Consider the following 18,824-nt stretch of genomic DNA (forward strand, 5'->3'; position numbering starts at 1 on the left):
ATGATCCCGTTTAAACGTTTGTATTCTATCGGGTTTGCCTTCTGCTTCCGTCTGTCATCCATGAGGTCTAGTATTTCCTGTGTCATCCATTCCTGCTTTTTGTTGGTTGCCGTGAATCCAATCTTTTTTCTAATCCTATAATCTTGATAGAATAATAAATATTATTTATTAAACTATTGTAGGGGTAAATTAAATAAAAGTAAACTGCTAGGTATATACTGCCGAAAATGACTACAACTTTTGATTTTTAAATGACACCCTCAGTATTTTTTTTACTTTATTTGATAGAATATGACACTCTGAATAGAATGACATATCATATGTCAACTTTTGACATTTTCGCATATGGTTTATTTGACATTGTAACATGCGATTCATAACGACAATTTGACTCGAAATGTGTGGTTCAAAATTATTCGTAAAAACAGTCTTCTAAATGCTAACGAAAAAAATATGCTAACGAGTCAACCTTGTTCCATTTGAAAAAAATTGAGATATGATTAAAAATACGATTTGGACATCTTTTAAACGGCCAGGACAACACACGATAAACATTAGACGGTCAAATTTATTTTTCCACGGTTCCTTGATTAAAAATTAGTGTTTTTAACACAGCCGTGGCACTCTATAGATTGAAATTTAAAATCCGATTTGTTTTTAAGCCAAAATGTCAAAAGTTGACATAGGATATGTCATTCTATTCAGAGTGTCATTTTCTATCGAATAAAGTAAAAAAATAGCCGAGGTACCATTTAAAAATCAAAAGTTGTAGTAATTTCCGGTGAAACAGGAAGTAACCAAAAACAATTGAATACATCAATCAATCCTAATTTATGTCATATACTATTACACCAAATCTCGTCCATAAACTAATTTCGATTTTGAAAATAGCTACTAACTGTCAGAAAGTAGAGAAAAAGTAGAGAAAGTCTAGAAATTTGCCAAGAAGACATCAGCCCTCTTGGTTGCCATTTTATAGAAAAATTGCTTTTTATTCAAAATCTGAGCTAGATAGGTATAGGAAACTCTAATATAGTTTGAAAGAGAATTTGAATCTGCTTCGATTTATTTTAAAAAATATAGGGTCAAGACCGTTGAAATTTCGAAGTGTTTATGTACAATAAATATTTAAAATAGACAAGCAATTTTTGATACCCCTGTATACATTAAACGAAGCAATCAAATTTTTCAGTAAAGTTTATTTCTCTGGCCTAAAAGTCAGCACGAGAATTAATTCTGAAAAGCAATGTACAGGGCGTTGACAATTTTTTTTTATTATAGCATGCATTTTTAAATAGCTTTAAATATCTCAAAAACCAAAGCTTGTAAACATAATTTAACCCTTATAATAAATTCCTTATTTTGTGTCCAAGGATCCAAATATAAAAGAAAATACCGGGTGTTCCATAAGAAAAATATATAACTTTGGTGTGGATCTTAGTTCTGACATACCCTGTATATTTCAAAATAACTTTATATTATGCACATTGCCTTCACACATATATCCATAAAATATTTTGTTTCTACATCTTCTCGTTTTCGTATAATCAACCGAGGAGAAAGAGCTGCCCCACCCTGCATACAGGGTGTCTCAGAATTAAGTGCAGATATTTTGACTGGTAGTAAATTTCGACCCCATAAACACGCCTATGAATTTTTTTTTGTCGAAAAAAATTTGTTGAAAATTTAAAATTTTTCTTGACATTTTCCGGAAAATTATAAAAAACTTTTTAATTTTTTGCCACTTGTTTATTCCACCTGAGATAAAATAATAAATATAAATAAATAAATTATTAAATGGTATTTGAATGTATGTTTTGTCAAGCAATTTGCTGTCTTCCTGTTTCAGTCAATAACCTCCTTTAACGAAGATTATTCAATAATATCAAAATGTATGTTCAACAACCAAAAAATCAAGCTTTAGCTAGAGGAGACCACAACGATAGCTATAGCAGATTTGAGGAGTAGATTTTCTAAATTCATTCCTCATTTGCTCATACTCCTCATTTATAAGATCTACCGAAGCATTATCGATGTATTCATTTATATTTGATTACATTAAAAAATACTCTTTATTATTTAAAATAATTGATAAGAGATAACTGGATATCGTGAATCCTTGACAAACTTGCTGATTGGACTGAAGCTCTTTTCTAGTGTGGCGGATACATTTCCGAGCTTTTCAGGTACAATTTGCTGTCTCCCTATTTCAGTCAATAACCCCCTTTAATGAAGATTATTCAATAATCAAAACAGCACTGCTTCAAATAACGCTTTTTTTCTTTTATTTTAGCTACTCAGTCATCATTCGCAGATTTGACATTCCAAGTGAGGAAATACGACATGTCGAATCCAGCTTGCAAATACGTCCTCAGCGAAATCGTGAAACTCGACCAGTCCTTTATAAATCTGAGCTCATTATTTCCCAGTCTGCAATTTTTAGCCAATAAATACAACGCAAAGGATGACAAGTCATACCGTAGAAAACGGGATCTCTCGGGCATGTTAGAAATTGTCAATAGCAAAATAATTACGGGCATTCTGGAACACGTCTACTACATATTGGATCGTTCGGATCCTTGTTTGTACTGGATCAGAGGCTATGTAAGGTTCTGGCTGGAAGAGATCCTGATTAAGATAATCGGGGATAATTTAAATAAATTTTTTGATTAAATTTTATACATTGTAATTAAAAATAATAGAAACTGCAAAATTTGGGATTTGTCTTTTTTTCAATTATTTTTGTTATGTACAATGACTAAAGAATATAAGGACATGTAACGCCCATATACGGGCTGCAGCAGAATTTGTGACCTTAGGCGCCATTCTTTTGATGGCAATGAGTCATCATCTGGTCACCAGCGACAATTTTAGCGATTTTTAATAGTTTGTGTGTAGTGAACTTTGTATAAAGTTTATTACAATGGTGATTAGTTGTTCAGCTTTCAAGTGCAAAAGCAGTAGAGATAAGAAAGAGCCAGGAGTTACGTTTTCATAGGTAAATAAACAGTCCGCTCCACCTTTTTAGCGTTTTCTTAGTTTTCTTATTGAATTCGATAATTATTTTTCTGATATTATATGTACTTGATGTGTGCTTACGTCGATACTAGTTTGGTACCTTTAGTTAACATTTTAATACACTTTTTTCGTAATTAATTAGTATCATGCCACAGTATACGCCATGGGCGCCGGAAGAATGAAGTTTAGGGGGGGGGCAAGGTAAAAATGAATAAAAAATTGTAATATATTTTTTATTATTTTACAGGTAACACCTAGAAATTCCGGTAATTATTGGGAAAACTGGAAATCGTCCGATTTTCACCAAAATTGGTATACCCACTATTTTGAGGTCGTAGATTACGAATCTGAACTTGTTTCTTGGCGGTCTCTTACCGTTTTTCAGAAAAACGGAAAATTATTTCAACATTGAATTTTTCTTTATTTCGACCCTATAAAGTAATAATTTCACTATATTTCCGTTATATTATAGTTTATCTAAAAGCTGCACTTGATTGGGGATAGAAAAATGTCCAAAATTTTACTGAAAAACACTTTTCTTAACAAAATAACAAAGAAAATTGAGACCAGACGGAAGTTTGACATTTGATATATCCTTCTTTCTCTCTCCTATGTAATGAGAGAGACAAATATAATCTAAACCTAATCTAGAAATTTGAAAATTTACAACGTTGCCATATCTTCTATTTTTCGGGTGATTAGGGATTTTAAATAAATTTCCTATTATGAGATCGACAAATAATTAAATATACCTACATACCTATATCCACAAAGTTACGCGGAAGAGTTTTGATTGCATTGGTTTCAACTTCTATGTGGAGGGGGTTAATCTTTTTTTTTGTTATATTATATTATTTATAACCACGAAGTTGCACGAAAGAGTTTTGATTGCATTAGTTACAACTTCCATGCGGAGGGTGTTAATCTTTTGTTGTTATATTATATCAAAAAAAGATTAACCCCCTCCGCAAAAAAGGTTTTATATAAAGACTATTTATAACCACGAAGTTGCACGAAAGGGTTTTGATTGCATTGGTTTTAACTTCTTCTTTCGTGGTTATAAATAGTCAGTTCTCGTTGGTAAAATAGCAATTATGGGAAGGAGCCGTTCTTCTGGCGACCGCCTTTCGTAATCCCAGAATGAGCGAAAAAATCACGCTAAATTTAGGTTTAGCATTGGCAACGTTGCTTTAAATGCCAGAAACACATAACCCAACATTTTCAGATTGTTCACAAATTTATTTTAGCAAATTTTCCTCTATTATGCATAGAATTGGTTAAAAAAGTAACAGAAAATAGCAATAACATCATTGTTTATTGAATACCTAACAAAATATGTGCTAGAAAACCTTAAAAATATGAGAAATTAAGAAAAATTCGATGTTGAAATAATTTTCCGTTTTTCTGAAAAACGGTAAGAGACCAACAAGAAAAAACTTCAGATTCGTAATCTACGACCTCAAAATAGGGTGTATACCAATTTTGGTGAAAATCTGACGATTTCCAGTTTTCCCAATAATTACCAAAATTTCATAATAATGATTATTTTTTTACAGATGGATGTAAAAAGATAGCTTTTATTTTTACTGTTTCAGTGTCCAGGGGGGGCAAATGCCCTCTCTTGCCCCCCCTGTCCGACGCCCATGGTATACGCCATAGATAATAGATAGAAATATCTCTTCAAACAGCTAGGTTAAGAAAAATATGTGCCACGCAAATTTGGTGCCACGGCACGGTTTGGTGACGTCACAATTTGCTCTCGGGTGTTATTTGTCCTTGGATTCTTTAGTCATTGGTTATGTATAAGGTAAGTAGAAAAAACATGTACAGGGTGGGTCAAATTCGAGGGTTTTAAATGGAAACACCCTTTTCTATAGGAGATAGACAAAATCTAATATCGGTGTCTGGAGCTCAATTTTTGTCAAAAACATGTCGGTGAAAACCGCATATCGATATTTGTTACCGTTTTGGAGTTACGGGGCGTTTTTCAAAAATATGCATTTTTAACAAATCGCTGTAACTTTTTTGCTATGGAAAATTTTGTATTTTTATGAAAACATTTCCAAAGCACCTTTTTATGTAGAATTTAATGGTATAAGTATAATTTTTTTTAAATTAATAATTTAAGAATTATCAACAGAAAAATTTATTTTTTATATGGGACACCCTGTATATTTTTTAATTTATTGAAAAGAATTTAAAGTTACCTTTCCAAAAATATAACACACTTGATATTTTGCTCGATTCCTCTTCGAGATTTAGAGTATATAAACGGCACCGGCTGTAATGCAAAAATTCTAGCTGCGAGCATCAATTAAAACGAAAATAATATTTGCTATGAGAGATGCAGAATTCTATAACAATTATAAGAACAAACGACTTACCTGTAGGAAGTTCGTTCTGAATTATATGAGTATCCTCGTCCAAATAGATATACACCCGTAGTATCATTATCATACTTTATCGAGCACATTTTATTCCCAATTACGTAAAGAATGCATTTTTTGTTAGCCATAGACCTTAGTCATCCGTACCCGACCGTCAGCCTTCTCATAACATTATTTTGCTTTTAAATCAAAAAAGAATTTCTTGGGAGGGCTAGTATCGGTAGGGTCGGGACCTTAGGTCGGGAAGTTCGTTCTGAATTATATGAGTATCCTCGTCTATTTGGACGAGGATACTCATATAATTCAGAACGAACTTCCTACAGGTAAGTCGTTTGTTCTTATAATTATATTTCGTATCCTCGTCCAAATAGATATACACCCGTAGATGTTGAAAGAAAAGAAATTCTTTTGTGGCGGTTTATATTTTGCTATTTTTTCCAACAGGTGATGTAAAATATACATAATCGTATGACGTTTAATTATTTGACATTTAACACATTTGATTAATTTAATACAATTTATAGTAACATAACTATAAACGTATATTTAAATATAATATGTCAAACCCACAAAACAAAAATATATATAATCTACTCCTACATACATGTTATTATATTATATAACAAAATAGCAAAAAAAAATTAATGTAATATAATATGCATCACATAATTATGATTCTAAATTAGTATAACACATAGTAGTAGTATAACACATACATATTATACTAAGGGTCGGCATTTTTGTTCTTGGGTGCCGGTTTTCATGTGTACGAAGAGTACGGTCAACACGCTTAGTAAAATAAGATGTACTGAATAAAGACAAAAGGCGAGTATTTTCCCAAGCGCATGGAATCTAACGTCAGATTAAGTAGTTATGTAATAAATACTTCGTATTTTTGCTCACTCCGACTTAGTAGATTGCCATAACGACTCACTCCTATACATTATACATACTGTTTGAAATACTTTTGATTTTGATTTTGAAACATTTAATGTTTTTGTGTATCGGTTTTTATTTTTTATAAAAGCGCCACACAGTTCCTTTTATCTAATTTTTTGCTTTTTTTTTAATTTGTATATTGATATTTAAAAAAAAAGTAAATAAACTATTTGAATTTGAGTTATAAGTAATTAGAAAAATATAAAACATACTTATTAACATTAACACAATAAAGAGCTACTTCCTAGAGCAGTTTATAATGACTGCACTTGCTTCTTGCATGTTTCTATAAAGTTATTTTTTTTTTCCTTTATTCAGTGGACGAGTATAAATTGTTTGAAATACTTTTGATTTTGAGGTCCACCCTATGGTATTCTTTATTTGATCAATATTAAATCCTTTTCTGTAGGCCGCTGAAGACGTCGTTTTTTTTTTTAAGATAATTCTCTTCTCCTCTTAATGATTCAGTTCTTTCTAGGTAAGCTTCTAAAGTGCTGGCAAACATAAATCTTAATAGAAGAGTCGTCTACTTCAGCTATATTTTTTAGTGTCTGAACTCTCTGGCCAGTTGCAAGAATTAGGAGAGTAGCAAGCTTTTTTGTGAGCAACTCTAATGAAAAATTTTCGAGTGGACACCATGCAGGCATGAAATTTTGACCTGCACATTCTGTGTTTCTGAGCCACCAGCCGTAAACTTCAGAAAAAAAAAACTTGTTGGCACAAAGAACGTGTTATAATTTTCATTATTTTCCTCAAGGGCTTTGTATTTAGCTCATTTAAATCTCTTAGTATCTATAAAACCAGCTGTATTTATCTGCGGGACAAAAAGAAATTAAAGTGCTTGTAAGTTGCGAAGAAACCATCTTATAGTTAGTATGGATACATACCATCTATATTTTCTGGAAAATTTCAGCACTAACTTTTTAATCTTACATTTCTTTGTGTCTGTAGGATACGTTTTCATTAATTTTGTATTTAAAATAAAATCTAAGTATGAAATTTCTTGAGTAGACGTGAAGATACTTTTTTTTCTATTTATTTATTTATTATTCTTTTTTTTTTATTTAATTTATATTTCCAGTAAATTCCGCTAAATGTTTGTCTAATAAAAGAACATCGTCAAGATAACAGTTGTTAATTACCGCTGTTCAGGGTGTTGAAAAACATATGCATAGTGCAAATTCCAAGAAAAAGAGCTTAATTTTTTTTATTATTACTATTATTATTATTATTATTTATATTTTAAAAGTATAATTTAAATTCCAGTTTTCTGCAATGGGAGTTTCTGGATAACTATATTGTTTAGGTTAGTCTTAAATTTTAGGTTTAGGTCTACTAGTTTAGGACCTAAAAGGTATCGTAATCGTAACCATATTTATTATAACCTTTTAAATAACTTAAAACAAGTTTGTAATGTGTTATTTTCAACCATTGGCTGTAAATAGTCAATTATACCAGCATATTTGTTTTGAATTCTAACCTGAATTATTGTCTTCTCCAATGTATTCTGCCTTCTTTGGAATTCTTGTTTCCCCCTCGTTCTTTTTAAAATGACTCTTCTAGGAATTTTCCCCTTCTTATCTTCTCGTTATCCTATTATTTATTTATCGTATGGCAAGCACATCGTTTAACAGATATTACAAAATAATACACGTAAAAATATAAACAATACAAAAAGATATAAAATATATAAATATAAAAGGAACACGGTATATCACAAACAAAATACGCGCAACAGGAGACAAATACAGTGAGATTAAATACAAACGTCAAGATTACGTATATAGTCTATTGCAGCGTCATCAGCAGTCAGGAAATCGGAGTAGTTTCCACCGTTTTTTTTTTCTCGTTATCCTGTCTGTGGACCTTCACCTGGATCTCAAAGCACTCATATTTAAGTGTCTTGATTTCTGAGATGAGCCTGCTAGTATTTTCAAGATTCTTGGCTTCTTTGCATTTTTCACTAAAACTTTACTAAAAACCATATCATCGCTTATTTGGCCAATCGCCACGCTTTTAATTTTGCTATTCAAGTGTGAATTTAATAAAAAAAGAAAACCTTACAATGGTTCGTACAGTAGGATGCTCCTGACATAACGATTTCTCTAAATCTATCAGATTTTAAGGGCAACTGCAACCTTGGCTATTTTCTTTGGGAAATTTCACTAACCTTGTAATTTTTTGGTCTAGTGGTGACATTGTTTTTCCTAAAAACGTGCTTTAGGTCTATCAAAAAATATATTTCTTACTTTCTGTTGGAGAAAACATGATTTGGACCTCCGGATTTAACCTCGGTCCTTAAAATATAGGTACTGCAATTGCTGGGGATGGGAAAAATATTTTAGACTGTCTTTCGTTTCTGTTACTAATTATAAGAAAGATAAGCATCCACCTAATTTCAAGTGTATCACGTATTTTAGGTCCTACTCCTACACAGATCTTTCTCTCTCTCGAATTTGAATTAATTGATTTTTTTTTCTAGATTTGATTCCGAGGACGATTGGAATTAAATAAATATAAGTTTATTGTAAGCCATAATAATGTAAATACAATTTTTTAACCAATTTATGCTATATTGCAACCAAAAGATCTCTTAATTTATAATGTAATTATATAACATGTAATTCTAAGACAAATCCTAGTATAAACTCACTATCAGAATCTGTACCTTTAATAAAAGGCAAAAAAAAAACATTTTTGTAAAGCGTTTAAAATATTTTATAAACTCAGCCTAAGCCTTGTATATAAGAATATATAAACAAGGGCCTAAAGTACATTTGTGTAACTTCAGCAGTTCCCCGTCCCCATAGCAAGATGTTCAGTTTAAGCCTTGGTTTAAGAATCGATAGCGGTCACCTAGGTACTCATTTTTGTAAACAAATAGCTTTGGGGTTTTTATTTTTTATTATTAAACAGATTCAGATTTGTTTTGACCTGTCTAAAAAAATAAAGTTCATTATTTTATCAAAAGTTATTAAAATTAATTTTAATTAAATTCATTATTTTATCAAAAGTTATTTCTAGAGCAAAAAACACTCTAGACAAAGGTAAACAAACAACAATGTTGCGTCACCTTGCCCTGTAGAAAAGCACTCCGTTCGGCGTTTTGTGGCCGGGTATAACATAATATATAGTTACCTGTTTGAGTACAAGCTTTTATTTAATCAAAACTGCAAAGCAGATTTTTCAAATACAGTCACAGAATAAAGGATCTGATATCTAGATTATTTTAATAGTTTTCTGAGACATACTAGCGTGCGTAAGTCAAGGACTATGCTGGGTTACAATGTGTATATGAGCATATGTTTACATCCACAAGGTGGATTAACCCAAGCTAGTAAATATTAGACAAAATCATAATACTTGTCTTACTATTTTCCAATTCCAGCCGGAAAATACAGATCATGTTAATGTGACCCACGTGTATATAATTATATCCACAGGGTGGATTAACCCAAGCTAGTAAATTGACTAAAGTAAATCTACTTCTACCCTTCTATCTCTAAAAATATATAATTACTTACTTATTACGCCCCCTGTTGGCAAAAAATAGCTTTAACAGTTATAGCTATTACCTGCAATTTGAGACTTAACAGTTATGTCTCTTTTTATACTTGGCTTTAACATTTATAGCCAGTAACTACGAAAGTATTTAGAACTCACTTTCGTTCTCATCACTAGTACTACTGTACACTCTTATACGCCGTTTTCGATCCAAAAAATCCAATTTTTTCAAGAGATGTCTTCTTTCCCTTTCCAGCCTTTCACTTTCATCACCACTAGCACTTAAGGTACGTTTCCTGTTACTATATTTCGGCATTTTTATTTTCACTTCTAACTATACTGTTTACTCGACAAAGCACAATAATGTTATGAGAAGGCTGACGGTCGGGTACGGATGACTAAGGTCTATGGCTAACAAAAAATGCATTCTTTACGTAATTGGGAATAAAATGTGCTCGATAAAGTATGATAATGATACTACGGGTGTATATCTATTTGGACGAGGATACGAAATATAATTTAAAATATATTTAACCAACATCAACATATTTAAAGTATATCTAATACAATAAAAATAAATAGCAAACCAAGACATGAGATTTTGCTACAGGTGTTCGACATATCGACCGTCTTCTGTTATGAATTTAATTTTATTTGATTATTAGTTTTTGAACATTTCTCGCGAAATTCATAAACTCTGTGGTGGTGAAAGATACCCTCTTATAACTGCTAAGTATATTTAATTCTTATCTAGATTATACGGAAGAATAATGAACCTTTATTCTTCCGCAAATATATCCATAGGATTAGATCCATGGACACTAAGTCAGGCGGCCTCGACGGCCAACGGCTGGTATCTTGGTTGGATATCCAATTATTCTTGAAATTGGCTGCAAAAATTTGCTGATAACATTATTAACAGCGTTCAGAGGCGGTGCGTCGTTTTCCTGGAAAAATATGTTTTCGAGTTCCATTAAGGGCATATCATCAATAAGGGGTCCAAAGCCTACTAGTTAAAAGTGGCGAACTTTTAAAAATTCTGTATTTCGAAGGGGACTATAACAAAATATCAAGTGTGCTATATTTTTGGAAAGGTAATTTTAAATTCTTTTCAGTTAATTAAAAATATAGAGGGTGTCCCAAATAAAAGATCATTCTTTCTGTTGATAACTCTTAAATCATTAATTTTAAAAAAAATATACTTAAACCATTAAATTCTACGTAAAAAGGTGCTTTGGAAATGTTTTCATAGAAATACAAAATTTTCCATAGCAAAAAAGTTACAGCGATTTGTTAAAAATACACATTTTTGAAAAACACCCCGTAACTCCGAAACGGTAACAGATATTGATGTGCGGTTTTCACCATCATGTTTTTGACAAAAATTGAGCTCCAGACACCGATATTAGTTTTCGTCTATCTCCTAGAGAAAAGGGTGTTTCCATTTAAAAGCGTCGAATTTGACCCACCCTGTACAGGGTGGTCGGAATTGGTCTGTTTTAACAGAGAAAACCTATTTTCTGACTAGATAGAGCAAAACCGACAGACATGTCATGAGCTCGATTTCTGGGACACGATTTCTGGGACACGTGGCATAAACCGCCTGTTGATATTTTCACTGCCAACTGAGATACGGGGTCTTTTTGAGTGGTTTACCATATGGAAAATTGCCCATAACTTTTGTATTTCGCGGAATAATAAAATTCTGTAAAAATCTTCTTTTAAGGGCACTTTTTTAAGGAAAATCCAGTGGCGTAGTCAGTTTTTTCCTGTGCTTACCCTTTTGTCAGAAATAATAAAAAATATAATTTTATAAATAGAAATCATAGTTGGCTATGAACTTAAAAAAATGCTACCGTTTAACCCTTTCCAACGATATAAAGTTATGGGTATTAACTATTATTATACTACCATTTAAAGCATGGTCCATGGTATCAGCCCCGGATCTACAATTTTTTTGAATTGGGGCAAAAAATCGATAGTAACGCCCCCTCTCTCCAGCGTTTGCAATAAATTAATTTAAAAAACTTACAAATATCTAGATATAGGTAGGCATTTTTCGTAAACGGGACAGAATGAGCCCTTAAGCTTCATTCAGAGCCTCCGAATTAGTGGAATAAACATGTGCATGTTTTAATATTGCTGGCGCCATCTATTCACTAGATGTTAAACTTCATTCAGTACAGGTAGCGGTTCCTTTCCATAAAAACAAATTTCATTCAGTATAGACGATAGAGTTCACTTAATTGCCTTTGGTCATATGACCTGTCAATTGGAAGACTTCCGTTTTGCGAAAAGGAGGAAGGAGGCTTTTTCCGAGAGATTGAGATCAGAAAAAGACGCGTGGTTCAGCGTCCGACGAATCTCAGGGCTTTCTGAAACACTTTTCCTAACAGTAAAGGCACGGGTATCCAAAGGTGGAGATTTGAAATCCTGTAGAATATACTGTTCAGAGCCTAGTTCGTGTTTTTTTGGCCTTTTCCTGGAATAAGATCACAGTAAGTGTATCTACCATTTTGTATCGCCATGTCTAACTAAATTTTATTTCTAATATCTACTACTGGGTATATTCCAATATCTACTACTGGGTAAATGAATTTGTAGATATATTACGACATTTCTTGGAACTTTAGTTTCGGAGATATTAATTTAATCGGACCTTTTTTAATTAAGAACTGGCGGTGGTTTCACATTCCTATTTGGCGATGTACGGCGCTGACAATGGTGTTTTATTGTTGATTTTGCTGTGTAGCGATGGAGGATAATGGTGTCCCATATTTTCTTCATTTCTTAGTACAGTCACTGGGATTTAGCTCACCACCTGTATTGTTGCACCAACTGAGTGACGGTCATTCGATTGACAAACAGAATGCCTGTAACCAACAACTGATATTTCACTATTTACAAAAGTATGTGCGTTTGTGTAAGAAATACAATTTTCTTGATTAAAATGGGTATCTTAACATTTACGGGTATTAAAACATTTTATTACTATACCAGCAGCATTTAAATACAAACATGAACCCTTCGTAAAACAAAAAAAAACCTGCTATTCAATTCTCTGTTGTGTTTGTCATCTTTTATATGTTTACAGTTCTTCAATACGTACGTTTCATGTCAATATCTCTAATCTTCAACATCTCTTTTGTATATTCACAATTTGAACATGTTTGTGTAGGCTGTACAAACCTATGTATAATGATCTCCGCTGCAGTTTGGACAAATTGGTCTGGAGCTACGGTAGTTGTTTGCTATATGGCTGTATCTGCACCATATAAAGAAATAATACGTTTACATACTCGTAAACAGAGAAAGTGTCGCACTCAAGTGAAAATCTTTTAAGTTTTGTCTGACAATCGAAAGGCTTGAATGCACAGTGTCGATCCTAGATTTCATCTCAAAGGTAACAGATCCCTAAACAAAAGGTTGTTTAGAGCACTCCAATATAACATTAAAACAATTTTCGTATTTGTTTTGTACTCTTAGGGTTTTTTCTTCTTTTCAAAGGCATTTCAATATCATAATATGTATCAGAGATTGTGTTTTTTACTGCTTGGTAAAGTTTTGCAGAGATTCTTCCGTATCGCCTTCTATTTGAACAATATGGTGTGCAGCCGATTTACTTTTGTGTTAGTCGGCGGTTCGATATTTTCTACTATGCAGTTTTTAGTCAACTTACTAATTTTTTGTGTTAACTATAAATGACCGCTGTTTATTTTTAACCACATCACTAAAATAGGACATTTTATTGCCTATGTATTTGATTGAATAATTTCTAAACACTCTTTTGTTTTTAATAAGATTTCTTCATTTTTACTCTGGTATCTATCTAAAGATATAATAGGTTATAACCTAACCCAAACAGCAGATATTTTTGTCATTAACTGCTGTTTTATAGGCTGTGGTCTTTATTTTGTGGGTTGAATTAATTTTCTAACTTTGTATGCATTCGCATGACATCTGTTCTACGACTTGTGTGTGAGACAACAAGTGTGTAGGGCACTTTTATTTGAGGGTTTAATTTTGTGACGTTTGTGTAGTTGTCAATTGATGGTTTTATTTTATTTGCGTGGGCGCAACTAAGGTCAGGTTGGCCGAATGTAAAACTTGGGAAAGAAGTTCGTCATAATAATGCTTTTATTTATTCACTATTCTAATAAACAATATGCATTCCTTCGGAAACTCTCTATTTATTTATCTAGTAATGCTAAAACACTCTATTTTAAAGTCGATTAGAGAAAATATTATGATTCATTGGCAAGCGATGTAAATATTTGTGATCAGGTAATATTGTGATGTAAGAGGAAACTTAGCTTGCCTGCGGCAGGTCAGTAGTAGACTGGCCAGCCGGCTGTTGTGTTGTGTTTTGTCATAGAGCTGATATTTGGAGGTTGAGAGTCTTTTGACTATAAACGTTGCAAGTACTGTAAGGCAACGGGTCGTTTGACAAGAAGAAAACCTCTTCTGACGTCTTGCCTTCGAGGTTGGTCTTGAGAGTTTGAGGTCTCCCTTGTCTTCTCGATTGACACGATGCGGCGTTGGGGTAGAGAGACTAGTGAGGTACCCCAATTGCCCAATTAGCTTATTCGATTGGGATGCGAATCTGTTTAGCGGCAGAATTGCGTCCGGAGGAAGCCCCTATATTATTTCAGGTGACACTAGCTAGTTGTTGAAGATGATTAACCAATATATAACCGAATGATATTTGAATTAGATGGAAAATCTGGAATGGGATATATTGAATAGAATATATCAGTGGCTAGCAGGTGGAGTACCCCCGGGTGAGTCTTACTATTTAACTATCAATTTTATCCAGATCAGTAAATGTTTGTTTGGTTATTTTCATGTACAATGAGAAAGTGCTTGCCAATGACCAACTAAATGGATATTTGAGGTGAATTTGCATTGTGAGACCCGGTTGAGTAAGCCCCAGAAATAAGCGATTTTACACACGTTATATTTTTTTAATTGTATTTTTGGCTTCTTTTTTTTAAATGTATAAAATGTTTTAAAACAATAAAATTTCGGAATAGGTACATATATGTAATAAATACTCTAAAAACTAATATAAATAGTATGTTAATTGAAATTTTAATTTGAATGGAACTGTCCATTTTCATATACATATAACAGGCCTTTGTGCACAATGTAATTATACAGTTTTCACATAATATAAACTTAGCCCAGTGGCGGCACGTGAGTATATAGAAAGCTGAGGGTACACGAGGTTAATAATTTTGTTTAAAAACGAATAAATTTTCTCACCTATGAAGTATTATTCTGCGATGCGGTATCTTTTTTTAAATGGTACGAAACCTATTAGGTTTAGTAACCAGATATTTGAAAAGTTCTTAAATGAAAACCTATTGCCTACCTTGCCTCTTGTCGTTAAATATTGTAGCGTTTTTTAAACAACTACCACTGCGAACGGCAGCTTTTCATCGGAGAGCAGTCGTGGGTAAGGTATTTCACTAGAGAGAAAACTAATCAATAACAATAAACAAAAAATACAGATATTGGGCGCCAGGCATGTACAGAGAAAGAAAACACAGTTGTATATTACTTAAAACTAATGACTATATTTATTCATGATGAATTCTGATTGTAAATAGCATTGTACAATTTTAATAATTATTATAGTGGTTATTTGTTGAGTAAACTTATGTATGTAAATAATATTAAATATGTTCTATGAAAAGACTATGAAAAATGCGTGTAACGTTATAGAAAATATAAGAAAAGTAGCATTACTTTATTTAAATTGTTAAATTTTATGCGGTGTTAAATCTGATGTGTTGCAACCTGTAGATTCTAGAATCTATGTCTCCTTATTCATCTGTTAATATAGCGCAATAATAATATCTATAGAAAGTAATACTATTACAAGGCGTAATATAATGAAACCTAAAATCTAAATCACATTGTAACTAATGAATCGACATAAATGTTCTTAATAATCTAACCACTAAATATAGTCTGTACGATATTATTTAAAATGTACGTTACTGTTTAAGACGGAAAATATAGAAAATCTAAAACATAAAAACTAGAACGTGTTATCGACGCCTATGATCCTTATGATAGGCAGTCATTTTCACGCCGTGCCTGCACCCCGTGTCCGCTGATGTTGGCGAGTAGCGGAGTAGTAGGCTTTGGAAACAGTTGAATGTGAGAGCTTTGGAAACAGTGGAGAGATTGTTGATTTTCGGCCCGGAGAAGACATTGTTTGTCAAGCTAGTTAGAATTTCATTTTAAATATCAATTTCTGTTAAATATATTAATCTGCCGATTACATCAGAAGTGGCGATGAGTTTAATCCAGCGTTCTTAGGCCGTAACGGCGTATTTCTGACTTACTGACGACTATTGACTTGACTTTGACCTTTGAGACTATCGTTTTGTAAAGGCGTCGCGTCGCGTCGGTTTCGAGGATCTATTCGGTTGTCTCAGATACGGGTACCCGTCGACGTCGGATTTCGGATACCGTCGTCGGATCGGCGAAACGCGAAAAGAAAACCGGAGGGATCATTCTGCTAGCTCTAGTGCTCGAAAATATTAGCGAAAAAAAAAGCAGTGTTGAAAAGAAGCGTCATATCACCCCTACAAGTTACAGACTCCGGAAGATAACAGGAAATGGTAGTGAGCCAACACATTATCTGAACAAATCTCTTCTGAAAGGTATTTTAAAAATGGCTAGAAAAAAAAATCGAGATAAATTCTAAGGTAATTATGAGATAAATTCTAAGGTAGTATTTTTATACAGTAAAAATTGTTGCCATGGAGACAGATTTCAGTTTTTTTTAAAGTAATTGTTCGGATTTTTCGATTTCGGATTTCGGTGATATAAATCGCCTTGTGGTTCAAGAGGTCTCGAAGAGAGGGCGCTACCGTAGTCGGTTGATAAGGGTCGATTTCGCTTGCGAAAGAAGATGGATGCGAACCTCGGCATAAACAGACAGTTTTTCACGTAAAAAGTAAAATTTTATTGTTAAAATTAAAAGTTAAATAAATATCTATCTATGGTACTCTTGAGGAATAAAATTTCTAGAGTTATGTGTTATTTAGTATTTAGTTATGTTGAGTATGTGTTATTTTATTCTCATTAAACTTCTTGATCAAGTCGAAACGGAAAAGTGGTTTTCAAGCATGATTTTTATTTTTTGTGTGTTGAAATATTTTGTTGCGCTTTTTAATTAAAAATATTAAACAAAAGTCGAACAGTAATTTAATAACTTCATTGTTTATTGTGTAATATACATATAAATAAAAATATATCAGGTGTATACAGTATATTCAAGACATTTTATGTGGAAAGGTAAAAAAAGTCTTCAAAAGTTTTTCAGTTTTTCAGAAGTACCTACTATCGATTGTTTCATAAATGTATAATTTATATTTTTCATATATACATTTTTTTAATTATACCCTATTTTACTTATTACTTATTTTATTACTTTAAGTTTAGTTATAGATGATATTAATATTTCAGCTATATTTTTAATTTTTCTTACATTTTACTGAAACTTTCAACTTTAGGTAGTCTAGTATTGCTATATCAGTAATATACTAGGTATTACATGAATGTACTTGGTAATTATCTTTAGTGATTAGAAATACAAGAGAGAAATAGTAAGTAGATATGTAAAATTTAAAGTTGAATATTTATGAAATCAAACGTTTATTAAGGCATAATATTAATTTATTATTAGACACCTCATAATGCTTCTAGTAGGTTTACAAATTTTTGATCTAATATTTGAAAATTCATTTTAAGATGCTGTTTTTAACGTAATTTTTAAGAAAGTTATTTTGTTTTGTACGTATTTATGTAGTTGAATAAATACATGGTTGTAGAATAGTTAAATATGTTCCGAACTTCAGGTTTTGCAAATTCACTTTAGAATTATATCAAAAATTCACATAATTTATAAGTACCTATTACATTAGTTTTTCAATTATTATAATATAATTTAACCACCTCATTATATTTCAGAGTTTTTCAGTTTAATTCAGGTATTTCACTAGTATTTCAAGAACTTTATTCTTCGTATACGCCATATTTCATAGCAAATAACCCTTCGAGGAGTGTTGTAATATATTGACACATTGTGAGTATTAAAATAGTTGTGTAAAATTTGTAGAAGATGAGAACGATGCGTTTATTAAAGTACACAGGGCTACTTTTTAATAAAAGTGTAATTTCTTGTGTTTTAAGTGTAATTCAGATGGGTAAAATTCTAGGCGCGAGAGTACTATTATATAGTAGATTTCACAACACGCTGTAGATATTTTGCAAAAAAACTACTAAAGCACGACATAAAATAAATATTCTCGGAAATAAAATATTGTTTCGGTAAAAACATGTTTAAACAGTTTTTAACAAAAATGTCTAATAGTTAATATACAACTAGCAAATCCGATTATCTTAATCTTATATAAAATGCATACACTTTTCATATTATGCGTAAACAAAAATAAATAAAGCGGTACTATATTATTTTAATTTAAAATACATAAACTAAACTACCTAGGTATGTACTTAAATCTTTATGCGACGTTAATATATGAGTTTTACAACCCCGAATAAAGTAATCATTTCGGGATACCCTTTTACCTAAAGAAAACGAATACTTTCAATATAAACTAGCCATATCTCACTACCTGAATACTGTTTGACATCCACGTGGAATGGGACAAGTAGAGAGGCATAATCTCTAGTATGTGTAACAAGTTGCATTACGATATCTAGGTTGAAAATGTTTCAAACATTCAGTTTGGATTGTGTGGAATCTAAGCACTAGGAGCAAAATGAGCGTATCTGGACAAGTTGCGTTTATCCCTCCGGGCGTAAAAGTCGGCTTTAGCGATTTTCGGCGTAAATTAGTAGCGAATTATGCGAAATATCAAGCGGAATAAAAGAAAAATTGGATGCGTAGCGAACTATATTCAGCGTTAGATCTACTAAGGATCACTTCGACAC

The 18,824-nt window shown here is 32.2% G+C and overlaps 1 protein-coding gene across 1 annotated transcript in view; it reads left to right on the forward strand.

The window, feature by feature from the left end:
• Positions 1-2,716, forward strand: part of LOC115879398 — a 29,388-nt gene extending 26,672 nt beyond the window's left edge. Inside the window, exon 2 of the mRNA XM_030896219.1 lies at positions 2,294-2,716. Within this exon, the coding sequence (XP_030752079.1) occupies positions 2,294-2,673 (380 nt within the window). The 3' untranslated portion in view covers positions 2,674-2,716. The remainder of the gene's footprint in view (positions 1-2,293) is intronic.
• The last annotated feature ends 16,108 nt before the right edge of the window (positions 2,717-18,824 follow it).

Source organism: Sitophilus oryzae, unplaced genomic scaffold, assembly GCF_002938485.1.
Source record: "Sitophilus oryzae breed Bouriz unplaced genomic scaffold, Soryzae_2.0 scaffold_1576_pilon_pilon, whole genome shotgun sequence".
NCBI lineage: Eukaryota > Metazoa > Arthropoda > Insecta > Coleoptera > Curculionidae > Sitophilus > Sitophilus oryzae.